Genomic DNA, 20,043 nt, shown 5'->3' on the forward strand with positions numbered 1-20,043 from the left:
TGCTAGAAAGGTTTCGGGCCATCTCAATGCTTAACAGGCTATAAACACCTATGGTGCACCTGGCCAAAGAAACCAGTCACGCCAGATCAGAATTACTGGAATGAGCAAGCTTGTACTATGTTGCGCTGGTACATTGCTAACAAAGGAGTCACACAGAGGCAATTTCTTTTCTGAAAGGCTTTGTGTCCAGTGTGTAAATAATAACGAAGACAGTAGTAGCTTTTGTGTCTATGGGGTCAGTGCACTTGATTTGATTAGGGCACTGGTACGTCACTCATATCAGTATCCTGACATATTGCTCTTTCGCACCATCTCTCTCTCTCTCTCTGCAGTTCTGAATTTCCAGTACGCAAGATCTCAAGAAACCACAGTGAGATCATAAGATATAAAATATTTGTAAAGAAAAAAATGAATAGGAAGGCTGATGGGGCGGAAAGCGAGGAGTGAAAAGAGAAGTTGTTTAAAGTAAGAAGGTTGCCAGGCGGAGAAGAATGGTAGCAGATTAAAGTAGTTGGGCCTCTACTTGAGGAAGAAGCAAAAAGGCCGTAGACCATGACAGACTGACAGATGAAATAAAACAGGAACGAAAAGGGAAATGCAAGGCTGGCTAAACACTTAACTTTTCAGCTGATAATCTTTCATCTGAGCCTTAAATTCCAATAATTAGTCACATCTCTCTTTCAGAAATAAAAGCAGAAAATTCTAGAAATATTTAGCAGGTCAGGCAGCTTCTGTGGAGAGAAAAACAACTAATTTTTTTAGATTGTGAATGTTTTAACTGAAAGGGTGATGGTGTGAAAAGGAACAAAGGTCTGTGATGGTGGGAGAGATGAAAATGACAAATGAGTTTTGTGGAAAGGGCTGGTAATAGGACAAATAAAGGAAACAAAAGATGTGTCTACTGGGAGTGTGATGGGTAGAATGAAAGACTGCCGTGAAAAAGCAAAAGCAAAATAAGAGGCAAAAAAACAAAGTCAGCAAATTAAAAGGAAACAAAATGGGAGCCAAGGTTATGGTTGGAAATTGCTGAATTCAGTGTTGAAAGCAGAAAGCTGTATGGTGTTGAATCAAAAGATGAGCTGCTGTTCCTCAAGCTTGCATTAAGCTTTACTGGAAGACTGCAAGAGACTGAGGACAGAGAGAGAGAGAAAGATCATCACAAGAGCAAGGTAGAGAATGATCAGGTTGCTTCTGAATGGAGGTATTCCACTAAGTGGTCACCCAATCTCTCCATGTACAGCAGACCAGACTGTGCATAGTGATTACTGTACACTAAAATCAAAAGAAGTTTGCCTGGAAGGAATGTTTGGGTCATGACTAGTGAGGAGAGGGAGGGTGAAATGTCAGTTCCTCAATTTACATGAAAGGGTGCCATGGAAAAAGGAATGAATGGGTGCTGAGAATTGAGGAGTTATGTATCATCAAAGAAGCGGCTCCTTCGGAATGCTGAAAAACAAGTGGATGTTTGGAGGCAGTAGAGGATGATACATTGAATAGGATGGTTGATGGGATGGAAAATAAGGAATGAAGAGAGAAGTTGATCTAAGTAAGGAGCTTGCCAGGCAGAAAAGAATGGTGGTGGATGGAAAAAGATCAGGCCTTCGTTCAAGGAAGGAAAAAAGAACCCTGTGACAATCCTGGTCAGGATGGAACAGTAGAGAGATTGGACATCCGTGGTTAAGAGGTGGCTGTTAGGGTCAGGAAACTAGAAACTATTAAAATGAAGAGGGTATCAGAAGAGTCATAAATGTACGTGGAAAGAGTAAAATAAAAGTCAAGATAGGAAGAAATCAATTCACTGCAACAAAACCGGGCCATATCAGCTGAAATAGCTCAGTTGTAAAAGTGTTAGACTGAAGATCTAAAGATCCCTGGTTTAATCCTGGCTCTTGGCATACAACTGGGCATCTGTTTGTCCATGTGTTTCCAAATTCACACTGCTTTTTCTATTGTGACTTGTTTTTTTGTTTGATGCACTTTCAGGGCCTGCTCTTTGTGATTTGCCCGTCAGTTTGGTTAATTTAGTTTAATTGGTTTATCCCCCCCAAAAAAGGACAGGCTGAATGATATGTCTACAATGGCTGTTCTGTTTGTGAATACAGAATGCTATATTAAAAGTAAGTCACTGTTTCACCAGGGAAGAGATAGTGACTGACGTTTAACACATTTGTAGTTAATATTTATTTTGTTATATGTAGTATTAAATTTGTAAACACAAATTTCTGTGCTGAAAAGAAAAAGGATTAGAAATTGGTAAGCATTGTACTTGCTTTTCAAGCACCAAGTGGCTGTAATACGTATCGATTAGCAATGCAACAGCCAATCTGAGCAGCTGTTCAGGCCAACACTAAATTTGTCTGGTGATTTATTACACATCCTAAGTAGCTGCCTAGGACATGCGTTAGAGTCCTGAATATTTCAATGAAAATCTCTTGCTGGAATTAATTGAGGATGTGTGGACCTGGTGTTGGGTTTGCTTCAGAAAGAGTTCCTAAGTGGTTCTTGTGGCCAGTAAACAAAAGACAGGTGTTTTCAAATCTTCTTTGATGAAAAAAATCTTCTTTAGAAGTGAGGAGGAGGTAGAGTGCTTCCTGACTTCACATTCATCATAATTGTTTGCCAAACCCTATTTTTTACCCCATCCCTGCTCTTAGGACATTTCTGAAGGTCACAGCCTGTTGTCTGCAAAAGTACACCAGGAACTTACATTAAATCAGTAGATCAAGCCCACCCAGTGCTTCCAGTGCACCCCACTGACCCAGGCTTATGCCCCTTGGCATTGTTCTCATCTGCCCCCACATTCCTAATCTCCAGGGATGAGTTTTGGCATCAGCAGCTTACTAGTCAGATTCAAATGAGGAACGTGATAACCTTGACGGTCTGCAGATGGTAATGTCAAAAGATATAAATAAAAATGAACACAGTGTACAACAAACTGAAAATTATGGATGCTAAATATTATAATAAAAAACAGAATAAGATAAATGCAAGCCAAAACTACACAAATGGATTTTTTTTTAAAATTTCTAACTTGAATAATTGAATGATTAGTTAAGACTCAGCATACTATTCCTCTTACAGTCCTTCAAGGCTTTAAATTTGCTGGCTTCAAAATTCTGAAGTACAGCAGTTTGGGATTTTTCCCACCTAACACTGAACCTGTCAGAAATAGTGGAGTTACCTAATATTAATATTGCTCAGCGAGACATAAGGCAGAGGCATTAATTGCACCACCAATTGCTGCACACATCTGGGAGACCCAGGAAGCCATTCTGAGGTCGCAGCTGCAGGATTTAGAGATGAATTGCTCTTAAATCAGGAGCAGCAGGAAACATGGTCCAGAAATAGCTCCAAGAGGAGAGCAGCAATGTCTCTAGAGAGTCATGTAAATATTATTCCATCCCTCCTGTGGTCTGAAAGCAGCTCCAGCAATCTGAAGACATGGCACCAACAAGAGGTGGAAAAAGAAAGTCCCCAACTGTGGGACTGAGCAGTATCAACATGCTTTCAAGTGAAATTCGGCACAGAAGAGATGTAAGAATGAGACTGTCGCTAGTGCAAAAGTCAGAATCACGTGAAAGGAACTTACTGGAGCAGAATTCTCCCACGGCCCTGGCAGTGGGTTCAAAGGCAGGTGGTGGCAGGGAGGAATTCAGCAGGAGTTCAAAATTATTTTTACGCTGGCTTGAATTTCTCATGGGATCGTCTTCTAGTGTGGATAGGGAAACCACTGGAGGACAGTGTGAAAAAAATCTGATTCCCACTAATGGGATGCAGATGAAGGCCTGACTGAAATCTTCCACCCACGCCTAGTTCTCTGTGACACCAGCGGGCAAAAACGTCCATCCAGAACACATCTGGAACAATGTCATGTGTGTAGGAGTCGGTGCTCAACTGAACAATGCCAAGGGCAGCCTCTGGACTTTGGAATGAAGGCAAGCAACCCTGGATACCATAACACCATAGCAGTTGATGGGGGGGGGGGGGGGGGGGGGGGTCACCGAAATTCAGTGTTATTAAGGAGATCTATCTTTCAACCTTACAATATTCCCGAAGATCCATCTTCTTTTTCAGGAGGCCCATCTACTTTCTTCAACAGTGGGTCAGTGATGTAGGGTACCTTTGCAACATGGCATCCAGATATGATGGCACCATCATGTCCACTCTGCCATGGAATTCTGCGATAAACCCCCGGGTGCATAATTAAATGAATTCGGGGTCAGAAGATTTATTGTGTCATTTCCCACCAGCCTCTTCAGTGGGAAACTCTCCCTGTTCCATCCCCGCCACAGTACATAGTCCCAGATGTGAGTATTCTGCCCATATCTCCCAGGACCCCTCTCAAGTGCAGGAAATTGGGCATGATCTCATAAGATCATTGACAAGAGCATTTTGCTAATCTTTAAATGCGACACACTATTGGCTTAATTAATGTGTAACCCTGCAAACTAAATGAAATGTACAGACTTCTTCCTCGCAAAGTAACATGTATGGCTGTAGAATCTTGCAAGGCTTGCATTTCTCCTGAAGAGAAGAAGTGACAAATCCTCCAATTGCAAACAAATACCAAGTTTATACCAAAAGTTACAAAACCTCCATTTTCAGTTTGAGAAGTTAGAGATAATTCCTGGCCAGCCTCCTATTTTGACCCCTCTGTAAACCTGAGCTCATCCAAAATTCTGTTGCCCAAATCTTGGTTTACACCAAATGCCATTCCAGCATCAACACTATGCCCAGCGACATACATGGGTTTCCAGTTAAGCAATGATTCACTTTAAAAAACATTAATATTTGCTTTCAATTCCCTCCATGACCTCGTATCTCCCTATTTCTGTAATTTCCTCTAGCTCTACAACTAAGATCTCTGCACTCCTCCAGTTTGGGGCTCATATGTATTCTTGATTTTAACTGGTTCACCACTGGCAGCAATGCCTAGGCTCTGGAAATCCCTCTCTGCGTCTTTAAGACACTCCTTTAAAACTACCAATTTCACCAACCTGTCATAACATCCCGTTATGTGGATCGGCGTGAATTTAAAAAAAATATAATTCCTGTGAGGGGTCTTGGAACATTTTGCTATGTTTAAGGTGCTATATAAATGCAATTGGTTGCTGTTGTTGATGAAGAAGAGTGTCAAGCTGCAGGAACAGGATCAGCAGAAATTGGATTGACTAAAAAGGAGCAAGAGGCCATGAAAATAGCAGGATTCTAGTCAGCAAAGGCAGAAGGGACTGAAGATTTGGGACTGCATGCACATATAGCCAGTTTCTGCACAGCAAGTCCTAGTGCTCAAAAATTAGCAAACAAAATCTGAGTAAAGGTTCAAAGTAGCAGGAAAGTGAATAGCAGAAAACAACACATTTGCCTTTTTCTACCCCAGAAACTAGGAGCAAGAAGAAAGCAGCAGGAAGACAAGTAAGGGTGTAATTTTAATTTTCCCTATCCAGCAAAGACCAGGCAGGGAGAAGTTTAAACGGAGCAGGAGATTTACCAACCACCCTCCTGGCGGCTTCCTCAACAGGCCAAGCCTGAGGGGAAGTGAATCCAGGGCTGAATGAAAGACAGTTAAGTTATTTGTAATTGGTTATAGTAACATTGTGAGCCAGAATGTGGAAAAGATGCAAACATTGGACTTCTTTTTTTCTTCCCTTACCAATATGTTTTTTTAAAAAATTAGATGCTATGTATATTGAGATCGGCATTTTTTAATGTGAATAAATAACCAGCCCAAAAATCCATGGGATGCTGGGATCATATCTGATGGTTGGCCCTGCCAGGTCTGCAGAGTCCCATGTTTACATGAAGTTAGCACAACATTCCCAATGGTGTCCATCTGGACCACACAGTTGAAGGTTTGGCACCTGGCTGCTCTTGTAAATGAGGCTGTCCATACAATCATGCAACATTCCCTCGATCATCAGGAAAAAGAGGTCATCTTCATTCTTTTCCCATCTCTGGACTGGACTACCATTCTCCCCCCACCCCTCACATATCTCCAGTGATGGGATGTCCTATAAAAGGCTGACTGAGCCCACAGCCCCAAGCCCACCAGGATTCGCAGTGCCTTCTGCAAAGTCCTACTAAGTTACAATGAGAATATGGGCAACTCTCAAGGAATTTTAGAATTATGATCTTCTGGTGCAATCATAATTAGCAACAAAAATGAAAACTCAATATATTGCGTCCATTCCCATCATATTTCATTAAAACTTAAGTAAAAAAGTAACTAGTTAAAGTCATGCTACACATGCATACCCTTTAGGTCACTAAAGGTTCATATTTGAAAATTTGCCATTTAAAAATAAACACAATTAGAGTTTTGCTGCAAATCCATTAAATCGTTGAGAAATTCAGGCAATTGTGTCCATCCATTAATGTACTGACCATTGAAATAACACACTAACTACTTGGGCCTGATATTGTTTAGTGAAACTGTGCTGTTATTCGTGACCCTGAAGTTGTCAGGAAGTGTTTGTAATAACCCCAGCTTGTTTGGATTACACATTTCTGCCGATCGATGTCAATTGCCTAGTTAAAAACGACAAATAGCCTTCAGGGTTTCTTTTGTTATTAAATTGAGGTCAGTGGACCTCTGAAATTTGATCTCCAGGATCAGACGAAAGCACGTCCAGTGATATGCCCAAACCAACTGGTCCGACAGCAAGAGGGCCTGGGTAATTGTGTGACATTCTGTCAATCAACCAGCCTAGAATATTTAGTTGCAAGTTTGTACATAGAGAAAGTATGTGCATTACCTTTCTCCTTCAAATAGTTTTTAATAGTAACAATCACACATCTCAATCGAATGTTAATGAAAGAATTCTGTGCCCATTTCATCTGGTACACAATAGAAAATAGTTTCTCATCTGAATAACATTGGTCCGTAGTGTGACTAAATCCTTCTTTCCTTTCCCCTCTTTGTACATTTATTTTCATAGTTTCTGAGATTTTCTACCCGCCTCACCCCCACCACCACTTCCAGCTGTATATCACGTTCCAATAAACAAGCAGACAGGCAAAATACCTCTTGGCTCCTGAAGCTGTTGCTCTGAAACAGGGATTACTGGATGTTAACCTACTTTGCAAGAAGTTGATGGGATCAGCTTAGTAACCCATTTTACACCCTTTCCTTGGCTCCAATGGGCAGTAAAATTGGGCAGCATGTAAACTAGCCGCAGAACTAAACATTTCCACTCATGGGTTAGGATAAACTCCCTCCACTGTCCCAAACGCACACCACAAATTCTACATATCCTTCAATCAAGAGGTTGGGTAATTGCAGTGATGAAACTATGTCCCACTAGTATCTAGTGGTGGTGAGCTGGAGCTGCAAGTAATTATCCAAGCACAACTGTAGATGTATGCTTTATTCTTAGGTCTAACCTTTCATTTTAGTTCCTCTGATCTTTTTCCCCTCTTATCAATTTCCTTGTTGAGCCAGATATAGATGCTGAGGTTCTGTGGAACCTTTATTTGCAAATAACTATTGATCAGTTGTGTGATTGACTAACGGAAGCATTGAAGTGACACTAGGCCCTATTCTCAACCACTAGCCTTACATTTGATGAAGCAGTGATCCGGGAGATTGGGATCATGGTCAGTTCTTTTCTTTCTCAAGTTCAGTGGCACAAGTATCATTTACTTTACAGCATTACCACCAAAATCAGGCTGCTAGTGGTGCCAAGACTACGAGGTAAATACAGCATTAAAATAGCCGTTCAAATCAGACTATGATTTTCAAAGGAATTAAATTTATATTTTATAAGCAAATCTCAGGACTATGGAGATTTTCAATTTACCAGATTTAAAACATCTCAGGCCCTGAATAAAGCATTCTGGCAATCCTATGTAACCTCAGTAACATGTGAATTGAGTTTACTGTGCTTTAATATAAAGCTTCACTGGATCAGTAACTCTGCTTATGTATAAATGAAAAAAATGTGCTCTGCTTTTGTTCAGCTGCCAGTTCTGAGCTAGAGACAATGGAATCTGCAGTAGACACTGACAATGGACTGAAAAATGGACAACCATAATCCTGGTGCCACACCCAAAACATTTAATTAATAAAGTGACATGAAGTGTAATGTTGACGTATCATTGACGAATTTTAAAAAGATACAAAAGCTTCGCAAACTAGAAATATGTTGTCACACCACACGATCAATTTACTGAGAGTTGGATTGAGAAGATTTTAAGAATGATTCAAGAGGTACTTTGTCTGTATGCAGATGAAAATTGGTTGCAAACTCGACTTATCGTCATTTGAAATTCTCACAAGAGTCAAACTTTTCACTTTTTTCATCCCTTGCACAGTAGAATGTTGATCAAATTAACATGATAACTATGAGTGAAGTAATACAAGGAAAATATATCTCTAAAGAAGAAAACAGATCACTTAAATATTATTCATAAGAATATAACCAATCTTATGTACATTATAGATCGAGAAACTTTTCATGACAAGTCAACCTATAGTCTGTGATATACTACAACTCTCAATTATCAACAATGGCAACCCGGCATAATTCATACAGTTCGAGCACACAAATTTTGCCAGATGAGTTCAGGTTTCCCCAAGGCCTTCAGTTGAATAAAAGTCTTGAAATTGAGAGTCAGCTGACATACCAGAAAGCAACAAAAGACAAATGGAATCAATGGATCAATTTCTCAAGAAGTTTACCTTGAAGAGCTACTGTGAGCAGGTTAGATTTGTGGGAGCAAGTTTTGTTAAATACTTTAGGCACTAATGACATAAAGAAGTGACTAAGTTGAGGTCTCAAGCTGAAATGTCAGTTTAGCCCATGTTTTGCGCAAGATATCGTCTTGGTAAATGAGGTGAAGCCAGTGCTAGAAAAAGCCACCCAGAGGTGAGTTAAACAGCTGCTTGCCACTTAAGATGCCTGCTAATGGCCATTAAAGAAGCTGCATGGCATTTTAGGTGATAAGGGCTTCAATTACTTTTGAGGGGAATGTCACCACCTGCACATTCTCCTGTAAATGTCACCATCCTAACTAAACATAATTATTTCACTGTTGCTGGGTCAAAACCTGGAACTCTGTTCCCAATAGCATTGTAGGTGTATCTACATCACAGAGTCATAGAGGTCTACAGCATGAATACAGTCCCTTGGGCCCAACTTGTCCATGCTATCCAGTTTTAACCACTGAGCCCAAATTTGACCCACATCCCTCTATATCAATCTTACCTATGGAACTGTCTGAATGCTTTTTAAAAGACAAAATTGTATCCACCTCTACTACTACCTCTGGCAGCTCGTTCCAGACACTCACCACCCTCTGTGGGAGAAATATTGCCCCTCTGGGCACTTCTGTATCTCTGCCCTCTCACCTTAAATCTGTGCCCTCTAGTTTTAGACTCCCCGACCTGTGGGAAAAGGTGTTGGCTATCTACCTTATCTCTGCCCCTCATTATTTATAAACTTCTTTAAGATCACCCCAAAGCCTCCAACACTCCCAGGGAAAAAAGTCCCAGTCTATCCAACCTCTCTTGATAATTCACCATCAAGTCCTGGTAGCATTCCAGCAAATCTTTTCTTCATTCTTTCTAGTTTAATAATATCCTTTCTACAGTACGGTGACCATAACTGCACACAGTATTCCAAGTGTGGCCTTAGCAATGTCTTGTACAACTTCAACAAGATGTCCCAACTCCTGTATTCAATGTTTTGACCGATGAAACCAAGCATGCTGAATGCGTTCTTCATCACCCTGTCCACTTGTGCCTCCACTTTCAAGGAGCTATGAACCTGTACCCCTAGATCTTTTTGTTCTATAACTCTTCACAATGCCCTACCATTAAGTGAGTAAGTCCTGCCCTGGTTCAATCTACCCAGAACGTTTTAAAGCCCCAGCCCAAGTTGAAGACGGGATTCATCAATAAATATGCACCCTTGCTGTATGATCACATGTGCACGCAACCAGCATTTTAAATTTTAGTTATATTTATATGGGAATCAGCTCCCTTCTTGAGAGCGGAAGTGCCATCCATTTCCAATTCCGCCATCGAGAATGGCACGCCATAGAGAAAATACTTCCCATTTTGTTTCTCTATCCATAGATGCTGTCTGGCCCACTGAGTATTTCAAGCATTTCCTGTTTTTTATTCAGATTTCCCAACATCAGCAGTGTTTCGCTTTTGTTTTATGCCTTTAATTTGTTTGTTAATGATGGTAAAATAGAAACACTGTAATTATTTGCCTGTGAATCCAATTAGCTTTTTACATGGCTGAGGGAGAACTGTTGTAAAAACAATAATTTTACCGCTCAAAATAATAATTTCTCCAAATAAATACTTATAGGCCAATGATACTGTTGAGGCTTAGTCCCAATTGTGAATTCAAATCCAGTGACAACATCTTGACATTTGATTTTGAAGAAAATGAATTATTGCATCTTCTAAATGTAGCTTTTTGGTTAAAATCGACCACCAATATTGCCGAATATTAAAACAGTTCAATAGATATATCATCATTAATAGGCTGTCAGTGTCACTAGCGGTGTTAATAAACATTTTACTTTTTATACTACTCCTAAACTCAACTTTTGAAACTTTTTTAGATCCAAAATGTGCACGTGTTTACTGCAAAAAATACAATACTGCTTGTGCTCCTGGAGAAAAAAATCTTTGGAGTCAGACTTATTGGTTCCTACATAAAAATATATTTCCAGTTCTTCCTCTCTCTTCTATTGTAAAGTTGTTGGCTCCTTGTTAGATGCAGCTCCTTAGAATTGCAAGTAAATGATAAGGGGCGGCAAGCCTTCCCACCTATCCCTGACCTGGTCCCCATAATAAGATGGGTGCCAAAATCAGCAACTTACCTGACATAGTTAAGTGAATAATTAGCGAGCAATTGAGGTTGCTACCAAGCCACAGCACTTATTTTTCACACTGCCTGTTCCTTAGAATGGCTGTGAGATGGCAGCAACGGGAAGTCTGTTTTTGAAAAATCATTTCTGTAAAACGGAGAAACCACAGTATTTGGGATGGGGAGACGGGTACAATTTGTGCATCGGGGCATCCCCCCATGGCATTAACTCCCTTTGTCCCTCCGTGTCTGGCCTCCAAATGCTTTCCCCCACAATACATCACCTCCTCAACCTGGCTGCCCAATCCCACCCCATCCCACCTGAAAAGGCCAGACTTGCCTAGCTTTGGGGTCCATTTTCTCTTCTTTGTGGGTCTGTCTGCAGTCCCAGCAGCACCCAATATGGAGTTCTGGTGCTGCTGGGACTGAGCTTAAGGCTAGGACTTTTCCCCACACCGAGGGCCGGAAGTCTGACTCTCGGCCTGTATTGCCTACTGCCAGTGCATTATTGCAGTGTGGTGTGCCATTTTTGTGGGGTCCATCAACAGCTGGCATGTTCTTGCAATATGGGGATAGGGGAGGGGTGTGTGTGGGTTGCACACATGTATGAGCAATATGTGAAATTCTGCTGTAGTCTCAAGAAAACACTGAACCTGAAAATACATCGGCAAAAAGACGACTGGTCTCAAGAAATTAAAGTTAAGGCTTTAGTAGAGTTTGCTTGTCAAACATCCACCAGAAGTGCGGACACTACGAAGAAAGGGAGAACTACAATGGTTGAAAAACAGTGCTCATTAATGCCCATTTTTGGCAACTGTCAGTAGAATTCCAAACTTGCATTTGTAGCATGTGTGCACAACTGCAGGATGAATGACATCAGACACCATATTAGTGAGAACGTTAGTGCACATGCAGCCCAGCCATGCCCAATGTCTCATCACTTGCAGACCCTGTCTACAACCGTTCTTCTAAATTACATGCAGTATCAATCTGAGGCAGAGTGAAATATTGGCTGAGAGTGTGAAATTGAGGGATGCTGCTGTGTCTTGATCATAGCTCCCTTCTTGGTGTTTCTCCATTGCCTGGCCAGGTTATAACTTCTGGGTATCTGAACAGACAATGCTAAAAGTTGTGGTGCAATAAGCAGAGGAAAGCAAGAGGAACATGCTTACACCATCTGCAGTTTAAAAATCAGACACGGTTTGGGATGAAGTGGGTAAACAAAACAAGAAGCAGGATTAGGTACAACTGACCACACGCAGTTAGGTTTTCAAGAGAACATTGGTCCTAACTTATCAAGATGGTTGGTAGGGTGAATGATGGTATATGATCTGAGCAGTATCCGAGGCTAATACCATATCTTATTATGGTATATATAGTATCCGAGGTTGGTGGCATATGGTATTTGTAAATATATTCATTGATCTTGACCACTTGTGTCAGGTCACTGCATCCAGGTTCTTGAGGTTTTGAGTCCATGTCTATCTGCTCCCACTACCTTTTAACCACATATTTTGAATGGCCCCCTGTTCCCCACAGCAGTAGACATCTCTCTACCTTTCTACCTTTTCTCTCTAGGCTCCCGGGCAGCACCCAAAAACATCAAAATCTGTTCTCTCTCCCATACTGTGCCATTCTTCTCTGCTTCCAAAGTCACACTCACTTCCTGTATGTTTGGCAGCATCTGTTCCAGCCACAATGCATCTCCCCTATAAGGGGTACAAACTAGCTTTAAATAGCTGTAGGAAGTTAACATTTTGGCTTCTTGCAATATGTGTAGCCAAAAACAGTGTGTATAGTGCTGGCTGTATGAACAATCATTCTATTGGCTGCAATGATAGTACAGGAATTATCACTGTTGCCTCATAGTGGCAGGGAACCTGGGTTCAATTCCTGCCTTGGGTGACTATGTGGACTTCCCACGTTCTCCCAGCTTCCGCATGAGTTTCCTTCATATGCTCCAGTTTCTTCCTACAGTCCAAAGATGTGCAGGTTATGCTAAATTACCCCTGGTGTCCCAAGATGGTTAGATGGATTAGCTATGGGATATGTGTGGAGCTACAGGATAGATGTGTTCCTGGGTAAAATGTTCTTTCAGAGAGTGGATGCGGACTCCTTCTGCACTGTAGGGATTCTATGAAAATAAGAAGGCAGCAGCTTAGCCTGCATTACATTGAATGGATGAGAGTTAATTGCACATCCATTGGGATCTCAGCATGGTTTTTCAGGATTATCCAATTTTGCCCTCAATAAATTTGAGTATGAATCATACTGTGAGCATCAAAAAAATTTAAAGGTGCCTAATGCACGAACTCTTCGTAAAACAGGCCAGGTGCATGATGTAGGTTTTTTTGATACCACATGTGATGAACTATGAAGGAAGCGCTGTGTCATGCAAATCTGCAAAATTGTCATGACTGTTCCATTTTCAGATTATGGGGTCAAACTGACAAGAGTCTAAAACAGTAGAAGCTCTGAACCCTTTTTGAGGAGGCTACCATGAACACGTTGAGTACACGAGCATCAAGAGAGTAGGGCATGTTGAAGTTGAAGGCCTCACCTAAGATCCATGACATACCCTCTTGTTCTTCCCTAATCTGGTTCCCTCACCTGCTCAGTCAATGTTACACAAGGCTCCAGTAATTTCACACAGAGTATTATAAGGGAAGTGGAGGCAGAAAGAGCTTATTTGACTAATTGTTCTTCTTTTCAATGGCCACAAGAGTAAAGTGACAGTGCAGCTTGGGTCCCAAGCAATGTGTCCTTATCACAGCTGGTGATATTTACTTTCACAAAGCATCAGTATAGTTAAACAAGACTTGATATATGCAGCGTGTCTGAGAATGTACTACAGGATGAATGACTGGCTCTAAGTAATAAGGAACAGCAGAGCTTAAAGATAAAGGTGCCCACCATTCAGGGGGTCTGCGCTAGAGTGCAGAGATCTGACCTCACACAGCTTATTTTGGAAATTGTTGCTTGAACATTTGTGTCTGCACAAAATATTCTGTAAACACTGGTGGTGAGAAGTTTGAAGGAATTTACCCTAGGGATTTGTGCGGTAACAACAACCTGCTGTGGTAAAAAAGGTGCATTATCAAACAAAATTTAATACCAATCCACGTTGGGAGACATTTGGACAGGTGAGCAAAAAGCAAAAGATAAAAGAGGTAAGTTTTAAGAAGCAACTAAGAGGAGGCAGAAAGGCTTAAGCCTTGGCAGCTGAAGTCACAATCGGCAATGGTGGAGCAATTAAGGTCAAGAGACCAGACTTGGAGGACTGGAAAGATTTCAGAGGGTTATAGGACTGGAGGAGATTACAGAGATAGAGAAGGAAAAGGTCAGAGGAAAGCAACAATAAGAATTTTGAAATCAAGGCATTGTTGGACTTGGAACCAATGTAGGACAGCAAGTGTAGGAGTAATGGGAAAATGGGACTTTGTATGAGTTACAGCATGGCCAGCAGAGTTTTTGAGGAACTCAAGGTTACTGGGGGTTGGGGTATGATGAGTGTAGAATTTGGGAGGACAGGAAGATGAGCTTTGGAATAGTCAAGTTTAGAAGTAGCAAAAAGCATGGTTGAAGGTTTCGGCAGCAGATGAGCTGAGGCAGGGGTACAGACAGGTAATAAAATGGCTGAATAGTAGACTATTTAATCAACAATAAAAACTTACATTTACATTAATGTTATGTTATTAATCTACAAAACACTCAATATACTTCACAGCGGTGCAAAGAAACCAATATTTCCTGAGACCTTCAAAATATTAGGAGGGAAGAAGGTTTAGAGAAGCATTATGAATGGTTCAGGAGGTTTACTGTAAAATGTGAGCCTATAGTGATTTGAGGGCAGCCACAAATGGTGGGGTAAAGGGAGGTAGGATCTGCAAGAGCCTGAAGTCACAAGAAGGAAACATGTCATGAGTTGCCGGGGTCAGGGAGAGGGAGAGCATAATAGTATTGAGTTTACAGATTCAGAGGGGCAAGGCTATGGAGAAAATGAAACATAAGGATAAGAATTTACATTTCAAATGTTTAGGAACAAGAATGTAATGTAAGTCAGCGAGGATAGGATGATGAACGAGCAGACTTTGTGTTGGGTAGGATGTATACATCAAAGTTCTGAAACAACTAAACTCTATGCAAGAATGAGAACCAGCCATGAGAATACTGAATTGGTGAATTTGAAGATGACAAAGTCATGAAGATTTCAGCAACAAAGGAACCATGTTAGGGATGATCGGAGGCATGAGGAAGTGTGCAGTCTTAATGATGGGGAAGATGGTATTCCCAATGTTTAGAAGAAAGAAAATGCAGCACACCCAAGACTCAATGTCATTCAAGCACACTGACAGCACAGAATCAGTGAAGAGAGAACAGTGGTCAGGTCCCGCATTGTGTCAACAGTTTATGTTTAGATCCTGATCCCAAAGAGGCACCATGTAGATGAGGAAGTGGATGGAGTCAGTGAGAGATCTTGGAAAAACTCCAGAGGTGATGGTGTAGGGAAACCGGGTGGAATTCATCGAATTTGGTGGGTTCTATGGCGAATGTGAGGGAAGAATATTGTGTAAGGCCCAGAATTCGGTTTCATGCCAATGGGATCTTCCATCGATGCCCACCAAGGTGGGTCAGAAAATTATTGATGATACTCCATTTATTAAAATGAATGGTTGGAAGTTTGCTACCTGCAGTTTCCCAAGATATCTTCCTTGTGACCACTGTTCTCCACCAAAAGCTCCAGATCATTCAACTGTCCCTCCAATCTTTAATGCCTGCTATGCTTAGTTTGAAGAATGTGCATCATTCACTTTGTCAATTGACACGATGCAGAAACTTTAGGTACTGAAATTGTGCTTTGGAACAGTTGTGTGCAAATGCTGAATGCATTTGTTTGAAATTGTTCACACCATTTTGACTTGGGTTTGGGAGAATTCCACCTGGTGTCTCTTCCTGCCCCACACCATCACCTTGGGAGTTTTTCCAAGATCTATCATTGATTCCATTTGCTTCCTCATCTATGTGGTGCCTCTGTGGGTTTTCGAGGGGACTGCCTCTTCGTCAGGTGAATGGAGAGTTCTGGCCTCGGACAGAGCATATAAAGATCTGTGCTTCATATGCTCTGTCTGAGGCCAGAACTCTCCATTCACCTGGCGAAGAGGCAGTCCCCTCGAAAGCTTGTGAGTTTACTATCAAATAAATCGGTTGGACTAAAACCTGGTGTTGTCAGACTTTTTACTGTGTTTACCCCAGTCCAACGCCGGCACATCCACATCGTGCCTCTTTGGGGTCAGGGTCTAAACCTAAACAGGTGACACAACCTGACTACTGTTCTCTCAGCCCTCAGCTGATTCTGTGTAGTCAGTGTGCTGTTGATCTGTGTATTTGAAACAATTTAGTTTCTTTGTTAAAATAGCAAAGGAAGCATTTCTTTTAAATATGTTTGTGCGCAACAATTCCATTGTGCAATTTAAAGGCTTTAAAATGCTGCAACATTAACACCTGCTCCCTAAATAAAATGCATGGAATTTTGGTGGTTTAAATAGGAATCTCAGGATGTAAATTAACAGTACAAAATTATTACATTTCAGGACAATAATGGATAACTGGTACTATTCAGAAACATGTTACAGTTCATGTTGCATCAAGGAATTCCAAAAGTGAGGTCCCGCAAGGAATTTAGGGTTAAAGTGATCTCCTGCATTGGCTTTGATCACCTAGATGGATCAGAAATGAATTTACCAGATAATTTTCCCCCAAACTGGCCTTTTTATCCGAGCTTTTTTTGTCTCTCCCCAGAGATTGCATGTTTTCCAGTGAGGTGGAGCGTGTATATATTGTGATACGCAGCTTAGATGAGCCAGAAGGTCCTTCCTGTGTGTCACTGTTCATAGGTTTGTACCTAAGTTATACAATTTATTTCAGCTTGGGCAGACGAGGAATTATATTAATTGTCTGACAATCTTGCTCAGTTTAGGGATTAAGATTAATTGAACAGAAACACAAGAGGCTACAAGAAGACAGAGAGATCAGTGAATGGGCAAGTTTAGAGAGATCAGTGAATGGGTAGGTTTAGGGATCAATGAATAGGTGGGTTTAGGGATCAATGAATAGGTGGGTTTAGGGATCAATGAATGGGAAGGATTAGAGATGGCAAGTTGGATACAAGGAATGTGAAGTAGTTTCGTTAGGGAGAAAAAAGTGAAAGCATGCCCTAAAAGGTGAAGGATGGAAAAAGATCTTTCAGGGAGGAGGTGGGAGTGCAGTGCAGGTAGAAAAGCCCACTAAATAACAAGTGAGACTGGATTTTATACCCGGTACATTAAAAACAAATAATACTGGATTTCTGAGAGAGATTGGTGAGGCCACTGCTGGAGTAATGCATCTAGTTTTGGACACCAAAATTACAGGAAATACATTAAACCAAAGGTTCAGAAGAACTCATCAGAAGGATAACATAAGTGATAGAGTATAGATATCAATAAAAAGTTCAAACATTTGGCACTTTCTTCAGCACAAGAAAACTGAATATTGACTGTTTGGGACAGGGTCATTAGAGCAGTCTTTTCCTGTCCAAAGTTTACTATGAATGTAAGTACGTTTATTTCATGAATATGTTTATACAGTACTGATCTAAAACATTCATCAAAGGAGGCAACTATAGATTGCCAGCCTAAATTGGAGTCATTTATAATTCTCTGAATTCCCAACCTGCTGTTTCTCTTCTGTTTTCTCCCCAGTTCAACCTTTTATTAGTTGACCTCAACTTTACCACACTCTTAGAAAATATGGACATTTAAAAATGTCCTTATTATTTTTCCGTAATAATGAATATATTTTCATAATTATGAGATATTTATAGGATTTGATGCATTAATCCTAATCACATTTTTGTATTTAAATCCTGCAAACTGATAAAGCAAGTTACTGAAGCAACAGACATTGCCTACTTAGCCAAATGCTATTGATTTACTGAGTATATTCCAGTTGAGTGTCATCTTCGCTAATGTTGCTGCTAGGCAATGCTGATCAACTTAATATTTGGTTCCTAACAAAAAAGGGTACTATTTTCCAATACCAAAACTGTTTTACAGTTTGATTTAATAAATCAAAAGGTTGAGCCAACTCATAACACAAAATAGTATGGCTATCATAAATCTGTATTTGACTATAAGATGCAGTTGGTTGAATCATTCCATAAGAGTCTGGAAGATAATCCTAGATAAATTATGCATGTTAGCTTTTACAGAAGGATGGCTACAGTTTCTACCTCACCAGATAAATAACCTGAATAAACATACACAAAACTATTCCAAGTTACTAACAACCTGGCCAACATGAGAAGAGGAAGAATCTGAAACACCTTAAAGCAGTGATCGAAACTCTTAGCAAGTCACGCAGTAGCTTCTGCATAAAGCTCAAAGCTGTTTTGAGTTTGAAATGAGTTTGATGTTTTAGCCCTCTTGTTTTTGATCTTTTGCTCAAGTATTCTCTTTTTCTTCTCTAGATATCTTATATAGGAGATCCAAGAATCTCAAACTTAGTACACATGTGACTGCTGGCACAATGTAAAGCAAAGCACAATGCAAAGCAAGCTGCCCTTCCCATCATTGCGAAAACAATGATGTATTTACTGACATAATTCTGGGAAGCTATTTAGAAAGTAAATTAAATTTATATCGCATTAAGTATATATGTACAGACACTCTTTAAAGCCAACTCCAATGCACTATTAAGTGCGATTGGCAAAGTCTAACAGACAGCAAGTTTCAGATATGCAGCCTTCTGCTTTTAACTATAATATTTAGGTAATAATGTTGAGATGTCAGCCAAGTCATCTATTTGGATGCAAAGACTAATACATAAGAAGGGTCCTGCTATCTCTGGGCATATCAGTAATTTGAACTTGGCAAGAATAAATGCATTAAGTTAACTTTCAGAATAATTCAACATTTTCATAAATGTGCAGAACAGTCCAGAAGAAGGTTGACTCAACACACATTTGGACAATAATGACAAGAGGCGAGTACTGTCAACTGCTTTTGTGACTCTAACTATATACTGAAGATTAGCCATATGACTATGATGATTTCAAAAGGTAGCATTTTCAATCCTAAATAATAATGATACTATTAAATGTCTCTCCTAATACATGAAATAGTGATATGTTTATGTCTGTAAAATATTATTATAACAAAATTATGCAAATAAATAATGAGATGAAAATCTTTGGAATTGTGTTTAACTCAATTGAAACACCTTCCCAATGTGCAGTAACCTCAAATGAAAAATATTTGGATAGTATCAACTAGGTGCCTAACGGAATAATTTCACAAATTCTAATTCTGCAGTAATTATTGTTAAATTAGAGCCATATTCATAAGTAAATTGACTTGCTGGTGTCTGGAATGGATAACTTGGAAAGGACAGATAGGTTTCCTGTGTGTGCTATGTGTAACAAAGCTGTACATGTATTTTTAAAAAATTGGGTTTTGCTGCATGAAGTACAAAGAGTTGATGTTGATGTTGAGATCAACAACTCTGATGTTGATGCTTCTTTTGGGTTTAGATTAAATAAAACATTGGACATTACACTGGCCTTTCAGCACCAGCATGCTGAAAGTAGATTGGACCTAATGAGAAAAACTGGAAGGAATGAGAGAAACAAAGCTAACATCTTAATAAAAAAACTTGAATCTGGGAAAGAAAAGCTTCCTGGGGCCATATGGGACGATCTCTCAAATTCTGTGCATTGGTGCCTAGCTGAGACAGTCAGGCAACCAATAATTGGTTTGCATGGTGAAAGAAGAGCTAAATGTAAAACAGTCGCTAGGAAGGATTGTTAAAAAAAACTTGGGAGCAGTTATAGAAAATAAAGGCAGCCAATCAATTCATACTCTTATAAGAATGTTGACATTCCATTAGTACATCCCTACCAGCAACCAGAGGACTCACTGCATTTGAAAATCATGGGACATTTAACAACAGGATCTGTGCTTACCATTGTTTGCTTGCGTTTTCTCCCTGGCCTGCCTCGTCTTTTCTCCTTGTTTCTATTTTTCTCTGGCTGCTCATCATTCTGTATCATAAAAACAAGGTACAGACAACCATATGATTTTTTTTAATAAACAAGGATGTAGCAGGTTATTAGAATGATCAGCAGGGCAAAAATCTTTTATTTGCCATTTTTATTACTTACTGTAATGGACAGTTTAGT

At 40.2% G+C, this 20,043-nt stretch overlaps 1 protein-coding gene across 11 annotated transcripts in view; it reads right to left on the reverse strand.

Annotated features, from left to right (window-relative positions):
* The window catches only part of LOC145344930 (DNA (cytosine-5)-methyltransferase 3A-like), a 505,928-nt gene that overhangs the window by 421,985 nt on the left and 63,900 nt on the right, over positions 1–20,043 (reverse strand). For all 11 annotated transcript variants that reach the window (XR_013887006.1, XR_013887007.1, XM_080192264.1 and 8 more), the window contains exon 3: positions 19,828–19,905. Coding sequence is in view for 9 of the 11 variants with exons in the window: in XM_080192264.1 (XP_080048390.1) it covers positions 19,828–19,905 (78 nt within the window). In the remaining 2 variants the exon portion in view is untranslated. The remainder of the gene's footprint in view (positions 1–19,827; positions 19,906–20,043) is intronic.

The sequence above is a fragment of the Carcharhinus amblyrhynchos genome, chromosome 7, assembly GCF_965287045.1.
Source record: "Carcharhinus amblyrhynchos chromosome 7, sCarAmb.v2.hapA, whole genome shotgun sequence".
Classification (NCBI taxonomy): Eukaryota; Metazoa; Chordata; class Chondrichthyes; order Carcharhiniformes; family Carcharhinidae; genus Carcharhinus; species Carcharhinus amblyrhynchos.